The sequence below is a fragment of the Protopterus annectens genome, chromosome 1.part0 (assembly GCF_019279795.1).
Source record: "Protopterus annectens isolate FY-2018-M chromosome 1.part0, PAN1.0, whole genome shotgun sequence".
Classification (NCBI taxonomy): Eukaryota; Metazoa; Chordata; order Ceratodontiformes; family Protopteridae; genus Protopterus; species Protopterus annectens.
Window position 1 is genome coordinate 544,246,951 of NC_056725.1, and position 15,918 is coordinate 544,262,868.

Sequence of the window (15,918 nt, forward strand, 5' to 3'; positions counted from 1 at the left end):
TTTATCACTCATTACAAAGTGGACAGGGCCTCCTTTGGTTCCACTGGTCTCAGGAATGTTCTCCTGTGAGCCACTCAGGGTTTAGGGTGCTAGGGACGCTACCCGTGTGTAAGAACAAACGGCGAGATCGAACAACTTCACATAAAGAAGTTATGTTCTTACCATAACGTTCCATATGAGTTGTTCATCTCGCCTTTGTTCTTACATTCCCACCCTCCTTCCCCCTCCGTGCTCTGGAAGAACAGGTACGACTGGTGGCTGGTTGTCTTTCTCATCGTCCCCTTAGACTGACTGTCTCTAGGTAATATACGTGTATATGTGTATGAATACGTATGCATGTGTAAGAGAATATGTCTTCTGTTGTCTGGTTTTCATAGCAAACTAGATCTGAGGGTTAGCAGGAGAGGATCATGGGATAGGGACTGTGCCTCGAGCTTCTCTTAGACGCAGAGCTTGGAATGTGGCTGACTCAGAACCGAGGGATCGGCTCCGAACCCGTGTGTAAGAACAAAGGCGAGATGAACAACTCACATGGAACGTTATGGTAAGAATATGACTTCTTTTTCTGAACAGTGCAAGCTATGAAACTCTTAATAGGCAAGCATTTTCTGAACCCAAGGTCTATGAAATTCTAATGACTGGCATTATTGACTGACTGTAGTCCTTACTGATTTACCAGAAAAGCAAACATTATTTCACATTCAGGGTGTTGTCTGTTATCACAGTGATCCTGTGAAAGATCAAGGTCATTTCCATGAGATTTTTTAACCTGTCTAGAAGTCTTGCATCCTTAGGATAGGTTACATTATATAAAAAGTGCAGTTAGCTCTGCTACTTCCATTGGGAACATGGGTTTTACCCCCACCCAAGAGGATTAAGGCTTTGAGCTGTAGTTCTTGTGGTACAGGATTTGATGTCATCAGTCTTCATCTGCCTAATGTGTGACCCTGAGCAGGCCACTTAACCAAACATTGCTCCTGGGTGGCCCCTGAAAAGGGATTGTATGTCCAGTGGGCTTACCTGGATTAACAAATGGGTATATGTATCAGAAAGGGTCTTTCCTAAGAATCACCAACTGGATAGGGTCTTTCTTACAGATGATCTGATTTAATAAGTATATATTTGTTATTCTGTGTTTTGTAAGTTGTACAGATGTGTATCAGCTGAGTTGCATAGTTAACCTTTTCCCTTCTCTTTCTATCAAGTATGCTGATGACTTAAAGCACAAAACTACTCTTCTTGAACTTCAGAAAATGTTTACATATCAGATGGTAAGTTCCAAAAAATGGTTTTAGTATGGCTTTTTATTTTCCTTTTGTTAATATATTTCACTCTGTGTTTACATATTTGCCTGTTGTAGGTGAGTAACCCATACAGTTAAAAAGTTGCTTTGTTTTTGTACTTTTACTCATTTTTCCTACTCAGGCTTAGTAACTCCAACAAAGTTCAAGTATAGCTGCTCTTATTCCCTACATTTGTCTTGCATGCTTGTTAAATATATTTGGTGGTGTACTATGAGGTGGGATATTTTTTCCTTTTTTTATGCTTTCTTCCCCTCTGTTCTGCTTACCATATTTAATATTGTCTTATCCTCATTTTGCTAGATAATTCATTTAAATACAAGTTTTCATGTAGCTTGCTTCTGTAGTCTTCCCTGTTTCTTCAGTTGCCCAATTTGATTGACCTCACCAGAGAATATTCATTGTGCTTAGGGCAGACCTCTACATATCCTTTTGCCTTTCAGTACAGTTTCTTGTGAAATAGCCAGCATAGTTTATTTTCTTGTTCTCTGTCCTGCTGAGAATTTTTTTTCTACAGCCTACTAAAGCCTTTGCAGACCTACTTCAAATCTGGCAGCCCATTCTTTCTCAGAGGTGCTGTCCAGTAATGAGGTATTTTATCCAGAGCTTATTTTAGCTCTGGCCTTGTAGACAAATGTGAGCTGTGACATCAGATGTATTAGGTGAGAGAGAGAGGGTGATTCAGCCCCTTTCCTGTAGACTCTTAATTCTGCAGGGTGGTCTTTCCTGATCATCTTGGGTGGTAAGGAAGATTGAATTTTATGTTGATTTTTTCAGAACCTTTTCATGTTGTACCTCCGTTTCTTCCATTGATTAACTTTATCCAGAAACTGATCTGGAAAACCTATTCTAGGCTGCAGACCACAGCTTCCCTAGTACTTTCTAGGAATTTATTTATTAAGGGGTATAAATTACTGGACTGGCACGTAATGACTTAGCTGGTATTCTGGCTGCCCACAGCCAAGAGTGGATACTGTCACCTCACTAAGCACTCCCCATACAAAGCCACTAAACACTTTGAAGTATGTGCTAGATAGTTCAACACCACCTTGGCTCATGTTTCATTAGTCATATACTTCTATAGATGTTATAAATAGAAAAAAAACAGGTTGTTAAACAGGAACTTATTGAATCACTTTGTTTTTGTACAAATGGCCAGATTCCTAAGAGCATTGTTGAGTGTTAGGAGGTCTGTTAGCACTTACTGAAGTCTCTGTCTGACCGGTTTCATACTTAATTCAGAGCAAAGCTTGTGGTAGGAGTGTGGAGACGGTCATAGTTGCCTTTCTCCAAGTTATTTACTGCAGTGCAACAAAAATTGCAGAGTTTTGCTAGCTCCTTTAATGTAGATCTGTAAAGCCATGACTACTTTCCAGATACCTCTGGTTTGACTAATGGCTGAGGGTTACTGGTAAAGCTGACAGGTCAAAGGAGGAGGGACGAAGCACTGTCTGAGGAGGGCTGAGGTGCACATTCTCAAGGTATCCATCCCATGTTAGAATTCAGAGTGGAATTCTTTTAAAGGTTTTAAAACAGGAGTACATGTTTTTGTTTACCTAAATTACATAATTGAATGGCACTGATGTAAATAACTGAAACATAGTTATTGTTCTGTTTTGAAGTTTTTGTCATTGTAATATGTTAATTTATCCTGCTTTTAATGAGTCTTGTTGCTTTGTTAATTATATATGTAAAATCAAATAAAGTTTTTCTGGAAAAAAAAAAATTCACAGTGGAAACTAGAGACCCAACAAGATGGTACTTATTGGTCACTGTAAGTGGGTCAGGGCCTTGTGAGGCAATATGTCATGTGCAGAAGTAGATGACACCTTGGCTAAGGTCCATTCTGTGATGAAAGCAGAGTACTTCACACAAGAATCTGGGACAGAGCCAAAAATAATGGGCCGACAAAGGCCCCCCCCCCAAAATAGGTCTATTCTCCTGATTTGTAGTGTTTACTAGCACTCTAGCCTTTGTGGCAGAGGCCTCACTTGAGAAGGACCTCTATGGCCTCACTTACTTGGATGATGATTTTCTTTTTCCCAAACCTTTTTATTAAATCATCACATTTTAAATGGTAACGTGAGTTCAATACATTAATAGAAAAGAAAAAGCACAATAGCAGTTTCCATTGTTATCATGCAGTATACATATAAGCTTTCTTTTTATCAGTTTTCTTTCACTCCTCAAACAGAGACACTCCAAATAAGGAATCGTCAGACTGGAAAGAGTAAAACGTTCAATGGTTTTGTCTGTTTACTCAGAACTGCTTCACAGTAACAACTCCCTTTGCAAAATGTTGTAAAAACAAATGCATCCAAGGCACATACTGTAACAAATAACATTCAAACTCTCCAGGTTTTGCTGCCTTCATTTTTAAACTGCACTTCTGTGGCTTTCAGCCACTTACATACACCCCTTAAAAAACTTCTTAAAGTTGGTAGAGTTCTTCACATGTTTACATAATCCATTTTTTAGAGCATTCTTTTTGATGGCTAGCAATTGCTCATATATTCTCTGATAATTTTCTGTGTTTTATACTTGTATAGTATGCTTCACATGCGTCACAATGATATAATTGTTGTTGCAAGTATAACAATGTTTAACCCCAATTATTCTGTCATAATTTTTTAGCATTGACATTGCTTACAAAACTCGCATGCAAACGTGCCATTTCTTCTCACTTCAGAATTCTTGTTATTCCTTTTGCCATTTTTGTTTCTGCCAAACATATCTTTTAAGGTTAACAGTTTAATTCAGTCAAGGTTTTGTCTAGTTTTGCACAAAAGGAGGTATAAAATTAAACCCTTTAACACTGTTATTTGCACATTAAGTATATGAAATTGCAAGTTATAAACTTCAGAAACTGAAGGTTTCTTTACTCTTGTTCAGTACAGTCTAAAAAATCTGTCTATAGGCAAAGCATGTCTAACTTCAGTATACAGAGGACTGACAACAGTTACATTTTAAACAACCTCTTTCATCAGTGCTGGTGTGACTAGGTTGCAGTTTAATTTGTCCTGTATCAGCATCTTTTAAAACAATTTCCTTTTTGTTAGTGAGAGAGATGACATTAAAATCTTCTGTATCATGTTCTTATTGAACTCCAGTTGTACTCAAGGAAATTGAAGTGGAATTATATTGTTGCTGAAACAAGAATTGTTCATACAGAAACAGAGGTCATTAAAGCAGAAATACCGTTAAACTTCCAAAATCTGACTATTAAAGCTTATGAAAAAGATTGTGAGCACAAGATAATGAGACCATAGATTATAACTAATGTTTAACAATTGCAGCTGCGTGTAAAATGCTTGCAACTAGGATTGTGTCAGTGTGATTTGTTTTCATTTCTATAAATGTATGATTGCCTATGTCATAAGCGATGGTTTAATAAATATGTTTCTTGTTTAAAAAAAAAGGCAGAAATTGAATAATTTACGTAATGTTGCTTAGGTTATATGATCTATAGCAATTTATGTGAAGTATAATGTTTGTAAACGTGAACCTGGTAATACATTTTGATTACTTTTATATAAATGTAAATTTGCCTAGGTTACAAGTGATTGAATAAAAGTATTTAAAAAAAAAAAAAGATTAGAGAATATCTAAGAAAGGAAAACAAACATAACTTGTACAGTATGACTGTAGAAGAGAAATAAGCTTGAAGAGAATTTGGTAAAAACATAAAGATAAGAATTAGGAAGACAGATAAATATCTGGGACTGGTGTTAATGGACACAGAGTAGTACACAGCAGGCACTGAAAATATTTTACAAAATGACTGATCTGATGTTGTCACTCAGTCCTTGACTGTGGGCTTGGTTCCAAGCCTGGGAACAGACTCTGCCATTGACTTCAGCTCGCGCTTTCCAAACTCTCGAGCTTGGCTTTACCCATAATGCTCCTGTCTAAATTACCTCAGATCTCGTTTGTCGCTTCGTGTGTCAGATGCGTTCGACCACTCTCGAGCTTTGGCTTCTGATTAAAGTAAGTTTTTTCCTTAAAAATCTTTCTTCTACTTTTATAAATCTCCTTTCTACCTTCCGGTGACTTTATTTCTCTACTCATTCCTCTCACTAAATCTTTACTGTGTGTGTGTGTGTGTGTGTGTGTGTGTGTGTGTGTGTGTGTGTGCGTGTGCGTGTGTGTCCCTCGCTTCCCCTTTTCTAATGTTGGCAGTTTTCTATGTACCATTGTTGGTACTTCCTTATACCTATCTAGGTATTTCTTGAATAACATTGTTGGTATCTTCTCTTTCTTCTTTCCTCTTCTGTACCAAAAAAAATATCTTTCAGTGTTCATGTCTTTGTTGGTTAGTGTGTGTGTTATCTCTGGCATATGGCTGAAAAATCTGACTCTTCAGCTAAGTCCATCTAAGGGCACCTCGGGTTTCAAGAGGTGCCAAAAATGTGATTGCAAAATGCCCAACTAAGATGAGCATGTTTGGTGTGTTTACTGTCTGGTTAAAGTTCACCTGCAGGAAAATTGCTTGATATGTCATGGTTTCTCTGCCAGGACACACACTGAATGAAGAAATAAACGTATTTTAAAGGATTACTGAAAGGAGACATAGAAGAGGCCATTTCTGGGTCCAGGACCGAAACCAGTTCATCTTACTCTTCCTCCTCCTCTTCCAAAAAGCGAACTTCAGTTCCAAGCACTTCCTCAGTACCACCTAAAAACATTTCGAAACAGCCTTCGGTGTCAACAGCTCCCTCGGCACAGAGTTGCAAAAAAGATTCGGCAACTACCAAACCTTCAGATTTGACTTCAGCTGCCTCGGCACCAAGGCAGTCATTGGTACCAGAGTAGACCGATGTAATTTCCATACCATGGTCTAGATATCCTCCCTCAATCGATTCATTCAAGGATCGACCACCAAGCCCCTTTGTCGAACCGAGACCCCCTAGGTCTCCTTTGACTTCGTCAGTTTGATCCACTAAGAGCCTCTTGGAGTTGGACATCATGAGACTGGTGAATCAGCTCCTGACTGCAAGGGGATTACCTTTCTCTTTGGTTCCTAGCCAAGTTGGCACTTGGACTGTTCTTAATTTGACACCGTCTTTGATTCCTCCTCCAACTCCAAGCGAGTCATTGGAGCCCCTGGCACCGTGTCCGTCTCTGACTGTCTTGGTTCCGGTAAGAACATCATCTCCAGAACTGAGAATTGCCTTGAGTTCCTCTGGGTTTTCAGAACCAGAGGTCTCATGGGTCAGACTTTGTGGCCAGTTCCGAGGAGCAGAGATCAAATTCTTTAACTTCAGTGCCTTCCATGCGCCTCTGTGCTTTGGCTTTCATTGGATTAATGCAGGCTTCAATTTCGGGAGTCGCCTCCTCTGTGCGAGATGAGACCATGGTTCTGGGCTCCCATCCCCCATAGAGGGATGGGAGCCCACAGTTCTGGGCTCCCATCCCCCTATTGGGGGGGGGGGGCAGCTTTCCTAATCATGGAGAAGGCCTTGTCCATTGTGGACTCTGTCTTTGCTATCCCTGTCAGTCCAGACGTCTACTTCCCCTCGACCAGAGCTTCATCAGTTTCATCCCTGCGACAGAGAGCATAAAAACTCCATGAAAGACCAACCTTGGTAGTTTCCTGTTCGGATTCTTCCCCGGAACATTCCCCTGAGAGAAGTGCCTGTGAAGAAAAAGTGCAAGAGGAAGCACTTATACTCCCCAGAGGAGTCCATCACTGAAGATACTATTTCAAAGAGGGGGAAGGTTCCCCCTGTTCACCCCCTGATAATGTTTCCTTCAGGGACATCTTGGACGTTCTTAAGCGGAGGGGTGGCTGGACTTCACTCCAACCTTCAGCCGAGGAGTCTGTATACCTGGAGGATTTTCATGTCCAACCCTTTACCTTTTGTATCTCACCACCCGCTGATGACCTCATTAAATTGATCACCTAGCGGGCATGGAAAATTCCAGACTCCATTGAACTAATCCCCAAGAGACCTGACCGGATCCTTTATGCTCCCAAAGAAGAACAGCATTGGACTAAAGGTATTCCCACAGACACCGTGGTAATAGTGGCAGCCACAAAGAAGAAACTTGCTGAGGAGAGTCCTACTAGCCATCCTCCTAACAAGAAGTCTAGGACTATGGATAGGTTTGGGAAGTGCATTTACACTTCATTGACCTTTTCTCTCAGGTCCTTTGAACTACATGGCACACTTTAACAGATTGCAGAGAGATCTAATCAAACAGCTGTCAGATACTCTCTCAGGAGCAGTAGTTGAGGGGTACAAGACAGAGTTACTTCTCAGCTCACTACCTTTGAAGCAATTTCCAATATGTCCATGAGACTGATTGCCCACGCAGCAGAAGAGATGACTAGAGCAGCCGGTTCAGGCGTAGCCTTTAGGAGACATGCCCAGATGCAGTTGCGTGACTTTGAAGAGCCATTTAAATCTTCATTCATCAACGCTTCATTTGACGGATCATCCCTGTTTGGACCAAAAGTGAAAGACACACTTGCCAGATGTGAGAAAGATGGAAAGACATTTCCTGCCGTAGGCGTACGTTTCTCCACTCCTCAGCGGTCCTGTCCCAGGAACCAGAGAAGTGGGAGACTGTGGATAAAAAAACCCAAGGGTCTTTTCAAGACTCAGGCAGCAAAGATTTCTCCCACGGCAGAGGCAAAGTACAAATTGACACCATTCTAGAGGCAGAGGTGGCCTGCAGAATCCGAGATCCAAAGATTCTTTTTCTGGTAACTCCTATCAGCACTCCTGTATAGAGGCTCGAGTGCCTTCCTCTGGAGGCACTCAGGGGACGACTATCCAGGCACCATTTCACTAGACAACAAATAATTGGATAGATGGGCACAGGAAATCATTTCCATAGGTTACAGTATTCCACTGTCCTCAAGTACAAAAACCCAAAAAAGACTCCTGGATGTTCCACCCAGTCACAGGAAGGCATCAGTAGTAGAAGTACAAAAACTACTCACAAAAAGAGTCTTCTGCATTCTTTGTTGGCCTTCTCATTCATTAAAGCCCATTTGTCAGCCATCGATGCCTGTTAGTATCTTTACCCTCCTCTCATGTACAGGACAGAAGTCAAGCTCTTCCTGAAAGGAGTCTTGCACCTTAAGCCTCCAAGAAAACCAGTTACTCCACCATGGGATCTTAATTTTGTTTTGGAAAAGCTCACTGTACCCCTTTTTGAGCCAAGCACATGTATCATCTTAAAATTCTGCACTGGAAAACTGACCTACTGGATCTAACTTTGACATTCAGGGTGTTTGAACTCCAGGCACTCATGTTTACTTCTTCCTTTATTTTCCACAAAGGCAGTGTAATGCATAGGACCAATCCTTGTTTCATGTCTGATTTAGTGAATGAACTGTCTCTCAGTCAAGCTATTCACATATGAACTTTCTTTGCCAGTCTTCAAAATAGGTGGGAAAATAATCTTACACTCCCTAGGCATTCACAGGCAGTTGAGGGTCTATTTGGACAAAACAAAGATGACCAGAAAAACTGACAAATTCTTTCTTTCGTGGATGCCAGCCAGTCTCAAAGCAAGCTATTGCATCCTGAATATGGAAGGCTGTCTCATTCTGCTGTATACAACTCTAAAGCACATTCCACTAGAGCAGTTGCCTCCCCTAGTGCCTTCCATAAGCATGTTGATGCTAGGTCCATCTTGGAAATGGCCAGTTGGTCCTCTGTGCACACCTTCACCACCCACTACAAAAATGAATGCCTTATCCAGGTGTAGGGCTGCCTTTGCCAGACCAGTCCTCTCTGGTCTCCAGGACATTTCCTCTTCACTGTAGCCATCCATCCCACTTTTCTCTTCTATCTCTCCAGCTCTGGGAATCACCCATCTGTTGTGTATACTGCAACAGTGTTCTAAGCTAGGACATAGTGCACTTGTGTAAGAACTTATCGTAACAGCAGATGTCCTACTGATCACTGCTGCAGTATTCCTTCCCGTCTAGTCTCTTGCCTATGGATCATATATACACATGTCCTTTCTTGGGGAAGTTCCCTACTTCTTTGAACTACACCTGTCCTAGGTGACCAGTTTCCTGTCTCAGTTGTCTTCAGGCCACAGGCTTGGAGATGGTCTGAGAATCTCATGTGTATGCCTGCTGTTACAACCCAGTGTGCATAAGCAGAGGTAACACATTGGACTTGCACCGTCGGGAAGGTAAAGCTTTGGTATTCTGCTAGACATCTGTGACAGGAATTCCTCCGTTATGAATACTGCAACAGGGAACAGTAGGACGTCTACTGTTATGGTAAGCTCTTAGGTATATGTTTAAGTCAGGGACTCATGACATTTTTGGAACAGTTGAATTTTATATATATTTAACTAGATGCCTGGCTGTTTACATTTGATATTAAAGCTCTGTACGATGGCATCCCACAAGAGTCAGAGGTGGTGTGACACTGTCATGTACCTGAATTCTGACAGCTTTATTAAACTGTTTGTAATCTAAGTGTTAGACATCGGGATGGATTCCTGAATGCCTATGCTAAGTGTACACCATTCTGAGTGACTAGACAGCATAAGCATAACTCCCACCTTCTTTCTACTGATTTTCTTGCAACCTTAATTATCAAAGGGTATTCACAGGGGTTACCACATAGTGTAGGCTAAGTGTACACTTAATATAAACATTCTAAGTGAATAGACAGCACAAAAAATATGGTAGAGATGTTCTTGAATACAGATTGTGCATCCTTAGTGTAGGAGTTAATAAATCTGGCTCATTGTGTTCAGCAGTAGCTGTTTTGGGCTTAATGGTAAATTTTATCACCAAATTTGTGGAGTGGGTAGGGGTTAGCTCCCACTCTAGCTAACCCAGTATTTGTTTCTTGGAAAAAATTTATTTGTAATAACGTATCAAAAACAGCAGCAAAGCCTATATACACACACACATATGTGGGTCTACTTCACTTCACCAAAATCTCATTTCACTGAAACCAAATCACCTAAACTTCAAAACATTGACAACTCATTTCACTGAATCTCTTTTCACCGATAGCTTAAAATGCTAAATTTCACAAGACTAAATGGAAAACCATACACAAACTCATAAAACTAATGGCTATCTCTTTCCACAACTTAAAAACTATATATCCTCTTAACAAAAAACAGACAATGTAAAACCAAATTAAGTAGGGGGCTGTGCTCCCCACACCCCCAACTATATATACTAACTCCAGGTTGCACTACCGTGGGGAACAGGGCATATACCATTTACTTGCCTCACAATACCCTACACACTGCCACATAAGTCTATAGCTTACAATTCAGTGAAATGGGTTGTCAGTGTTGTGAACTTTAGGTGATTTGGACTCGGTGAAATGGGATTTCGGTGAAGACCCATACATAAATGTATATAAAATGTGTATGTGTGTGTGCATGCGCGTACACACACACACACACACACACACACACACACACACTTTGTCTGTGACCTTACTTGATGTTTTGAAGTGTCTGATTAAAAGCCCAGGTATTTTTATAAGATGTTACCCAAGAATAAAGGCTGTGATTTGGTCTAAAATCTACAGAAATTCCATTTCCAACAACACTTATTTACATGTATATCAAACATAATATTAAAACTCAGGCTTAACAACAGAAGACACTATGCATCTGTGAACTACAGGCTTTGAAAGAAATTATTCATTGTTGTCCATTATATCTGATTCAGTTTTTGGGAACTTGGATCTAACGTTGGCATCTTCAAGCCTTTTGATCCAGTGCCCTGACTCCTCCCCTACCCATAGTTCCATTATCACTGTCATATTACCTCAGATCGCTTCAACTGAACAGTTGCAGAGGCTCTGTGCTCCTTTTTTTTTTTTTTTTTTTTGGGATAAGTGTTCTAACCTTTTACTCATCTAGTAATGTATCAATTCAGTGGAAGTGGCCCAGACCTGCAAGTTGAGCCCTTAGCCTATGTAGTTCCAAGGGAAAAATGAAAATTTGGAGAACTCACAAAGGGACAGAGATCAGGAATAAACCTGTGTGGTGTGGAATCAAGAGGTCCTAGCCCCATGATGGCAAACCTGTGACACGCCTTAACATTTTCAGTGACAAACGCTGACCTATCAGAAAAGTTTGACAAGACCTGTATGCTTTTTTATTTTTACATATTTTTTTATCCGGATTGTCTGGAAATAAAGTGGTTTGTGCAGCTGTTGAGAGTTTCCGATATAAACCCGGAAACATTGTCTCCACCTTTCTTCAAACTGACTGGTTATCTGAGCTTACAGATTAACCAATCAGCACAAGATTCAGCAGCGCATGAGAGAAGGAAGCTGAAGTCTGCCCAGTCCTCCTGAGCTTCACGAAAATATTGACAGCATCATCTCTCCACAGTGTCAGGAAGGAAAAGGTAAGGTGAGTTGTGAAAAGCAGCATTAAAATAACTTTAAAAAGAAATTGAAAACAGACAAACTTAAATGAGCAGAAAAATGGGCAGTTCGCTGCACAGGCAATCTTTAGTAAAACTGCACCATACCTCTCAACTGTACAGATTTTCGCAGAATATCCAGATTTTTTTTTTTATATTTTTGGGCTATTCCTCATAAAATTTGTGGTTTTCTGGTAAATCACTAGAATGATGTGAGGACTGAACTCCAAATAATGACATATATTTGAATTTCTTTCTTTCAAGTGGCTCTTGGCCATATGTTACAGTTAGTAACAGTATTAAAATGGACTCTTCTGACCTTCTTTGTCCCTCAGTTATTTTGTTCTCCACTTCTTGCAGACCCTCAGCATCCCTTTTTTTGTGAGATATCATCAAGGAAGACACACAGATTTTCTGCTTATGGTCCATTTCCACTACTCTAATGGTTGCACTGCTGCATACTATGTCAAAGTGTGAAATGCTTTGCTAGGCCTGTTTGGTGTATGTTTGTTATGATGTATGCATCTCCCTGGCTACAATGCAAAGCATTGATTGGCAACCCTTGAGTGCTTCTGGATCACTTTCCCAACCTCCACTACAAACCACCAGCACTGTGAGCTGTGAAACCTCCTCCCATCACCCCGAGTAGCTGGCATCTGCTATTCACTCCAACCCTCCTCATCCGGCCCCTCAAGCTCCCAGATTTAGTCAGTCCCAAGCCCTCTAGTCACTATCAAAGTTGCTATTCCCTCTGTACCGTTGTGCCAATCTTTCAACTTTTACCATCGAAGTTTCCACTAACTCTGTTGGGAAATGTGCATATTTTGTATGTCTAGGGATGGTCTAGGCCTTGGAGTAAGCACTCATTGGTTCTTTTGAGCTTTTTTAAAAAAGTTGTTTAAGGTTGTATCTTCTGGTATTTAAGCCCTAACTTTGAGAGGATTTCTATCTTTACACACTGAGCCGAGTGGAGGAGAGGCATTGACTGCAACTCTGATTTGAGATATATAACAATAAGTATCTTGTTATTTTTGCTTATTTTTACTAGTTATTGTTCTAGCAGCTTATATATAGCACTTTTTATTGCCCGCTGCATACTTTTTACTGTATTTTATTGCTATTAAGTAATCTGCACGGTTAAACTAAAATTGTTTGCCTTGCAGGGCCTGATAAATAAGGTTTTTACTGTCACACTGTTTGTAAAGCTTTTTAGCTAGTTTCACTGTGTGAAAGGTGTGACGCCCGCTCCCTAGCCCAGCAGTCAAGGAGCCTCAATCCTCACCACTAACACCAGAGAGGGCGTCTCATATGACAGGAAAGGATAACAATTGCGCACAGTAAAGTGCAATTTCCATTAAGAGCACACAGAGATCACAGTCAGTCCAGGGCTGGTTGTTCCCTTGCTGCCCAGGTTCCCAATAAGACTCCCCACTGGCACAGCTATAGGGTCTAGATCTTAGCCTAGCTGGGGAAGCTAAAATCTCCAGCACCCTCTCTGTCCATCCAGTGCTTCATGTCCCTGCCCAAGTAGCTGACACACGCACACACACACACACTTTGAGGTAAGGTTTTATACAACCACACAGGCACTTCTGGGGAAGGCTGGCACAGGTTCTCCAGCTGTGCCCTTTTTACCCAGACTATACGGTAGTAGCACTTGCCACAACCCAGCTAATATTTATCAGCTACTCAAAAGGCCCTTAAAAGGGTGTCCAAATATTACTGTGCAATATTAATATTCATTTGGTGGTGTAGCCCAGGGCTAAAGCTATTAGAGAGGCCTGGACAGTAAACTCTATAAATATGCAAGAAAATATAAATACCTCACAACGGTTAGCTGCACAAAACCAAACAGTCAACAGGTAAAAAACAAGAAAAGTGCAGTTCCACGGCTGATAAAAGACGAAATTCCAGATCCAGTGTAGTCAAAAAGTTTAATGAAAAATATGAGTGCTTTCACAATTCAAACAATTGCTTCTTCAGATTACAAAAAGACCAAAAAAACACAGGTTTAAATACTCCATCAATTAACAATAATTAGTCATGTGATATGTAAAACAGTAGTGAAAGTGCTCAGGAAGAGAGCTATTTAAAAAGACAACCACATTAAAAAAAAACATCCTTCATAAAAAACATGTGTATAAACAAGATGCATAAAAACTGTTAAAACTTCTACAACACTGTAAATGAACTGAAAATCTAGATATATTTATATATTTTATATATATATATATATATATATATATATATATATGTGTTACCTAATGTAGTATAAATATTATATAAAATTACTTTCTCAAACCCCTGTTCTTTAATTCTGTTTTCAGGGGAACCACATCACTTAGACTGGAGCCTTTATGAGCTCTGAGTCTAAGAATCCATCTAGTTTCATTGCATTCAGTGTTATTAATAATATCACCTAATCTCATATCAGTCCTGGTAACCTCGAATACCTGAAAGGCAAATTTATGCTGATCCCCTTCCTGTGCTACATGTTTAGCAAGTGCACTGTACTCTAATCTTTTACTAATACAATATAAGTGGTCTCTTATTCGTTCATGGAGACGTCTGTTGGTCTTGCCAATATAACATTTTCTACATGTCATACACTTAGCTAAATATACTAGATTTTTGGTGTTACAATCTGCTTTAACATTAAGCTTGAACCTATGCCCAGAGTCAGGATGTATAAAGCTCGGATCTTCATTTATATTGGTACAAAAATTACAAGCACCACATCTCTTAGTGCCTGTCAGTATATGGTTCATATCTTGTCCTTCATATTTAGGGTAACTTAACTGTCTTCTTAAAGATTTTTTTATTCCTGTAAACAAAAGAGGGCTTAGTTCCAAGAGTCCCAGCTGTATTTTCATCAGTTTGCAAAACATGCCAATGTTTACTAACTATATTCTTAAAAACATTGACTTCACTACTGTATATTAAATTAAAACAAAATTTTCTCTCTCTAAATCTGTGGTTTGAAACATTTCTTCTCTGGGGTGAGGAAAAATAAGGTTTACCAAGATTCTTCCTCTCCTTCCTAATTACTTCACTCGTTTTATGAATCTCAGTACTACCCTGGTATCCATAGCTACCCTCTGAAATGGCTCCTCAATCACAGGCAAAGGCATCAAAGGAGCTCTCACCTTGTCTCCTGTCTTGCCTACCTTTTGGCACTACCCACAGGGCCTGCAGTACCCTGTTACATCTCTGGAAATTTCAGGCCAATAGAAGTTCTGCATAATACACCTCTTTGTATGTTTTATGCCCGTATGACGTGCAAAGGGAATATCATGGGCTATGGCTAGAAGTGCCATATGGTAGGTTCTAGGCACTACCAACTGCTGTACTGTCTCACCTTCTAGCCCTCCCTCAGGGGTCCACTCTCTGTATAGTAACCCTTTGTCCCAGTATACAGATTCCCCCTTCCCTTGAGAATCAGGTGCCTTGCTAGCTACCTGCCTCAGGCCTTGCAATGTAGGGTCTGAGAGCTGAGCCTGTCTCAACTCTCTCCTTGTAACCCTTCACAGCTCCCCTTCCACTGGAAGTCTGGCATCCTCTGACAGTGGTGCCTCACAGTCAGCCTGGGTACTACTACTCACCTCTACCTTTGCAGTCACTCTGTCCAAGGGAACATCAGTACCCACAAGCAGCTGTGGCTCACATTCAGTCTCACTGCTACTGCATAGCTTCCTCCCTGAAATCACCACCTCACCAGTCCTGGCTGCAAGTATGCAGTCTGTCTGGGTCTCCCCCAGGCTACCAGACCCACATGCTTGTCTCCTAGCCTGACCGTGTGTAACTGCATAAGCACATGGTACTACCTCATCCAAATCCTTCCCTCTCAGGACATCTGCTGGGTGGTAGTTTAGTACCCCTGTTGTCTCAACACAACCCACTATTGGCATTTTGTCTTTCCTCACTTACTGACTCCCTCACCTTTGGTACCCCACATTGCCTCCATGGACACCTGTATTCCACATGGCCCCACTGGTTGCATTCAAAATATTTAACCCTAGCTCCTGGATGTGTACCTGGACTAGTGGCTTCCCGTGTTACTGGCAGATTCTTTTGGGGCAGTCTGTGCTGCCCACCATGGGTTCCTTTAGACCCATAAGCAGTACTCGGGGTCCCCTTCCTGTGCAGGGCTGCCCTGCTTGCCAGATATAGGTCTCCCTCTTTCCCCAACTCATCTGAAGTAGCACATCGTCTGTCAGCCAACCAGATCCTCATGTCCTC

General features: G+C 40.9%; 1 protein-coding gene across 1 annotated transcript in view; it reads left to right on the forward strand.

The window, feature by feature from the left end:
- The window catches only part of USP34 (ubiquitin specific peptidase 34), a gene marked incomplete in the record, with an annotated part of 5,849,982 nt that overhangs the window by 4,096,596 nt on the left and 1,737,468 nt on the right, over nucleotides 1-15,918 (forward strand). The window contains 1 exon segment of the mRNA XM_044061224.1: nucleotides 1,206-1,271. Coding sequence (XP_043917159.1) covers nucleotides 1,206-1,271 — 66 coding nt within the window.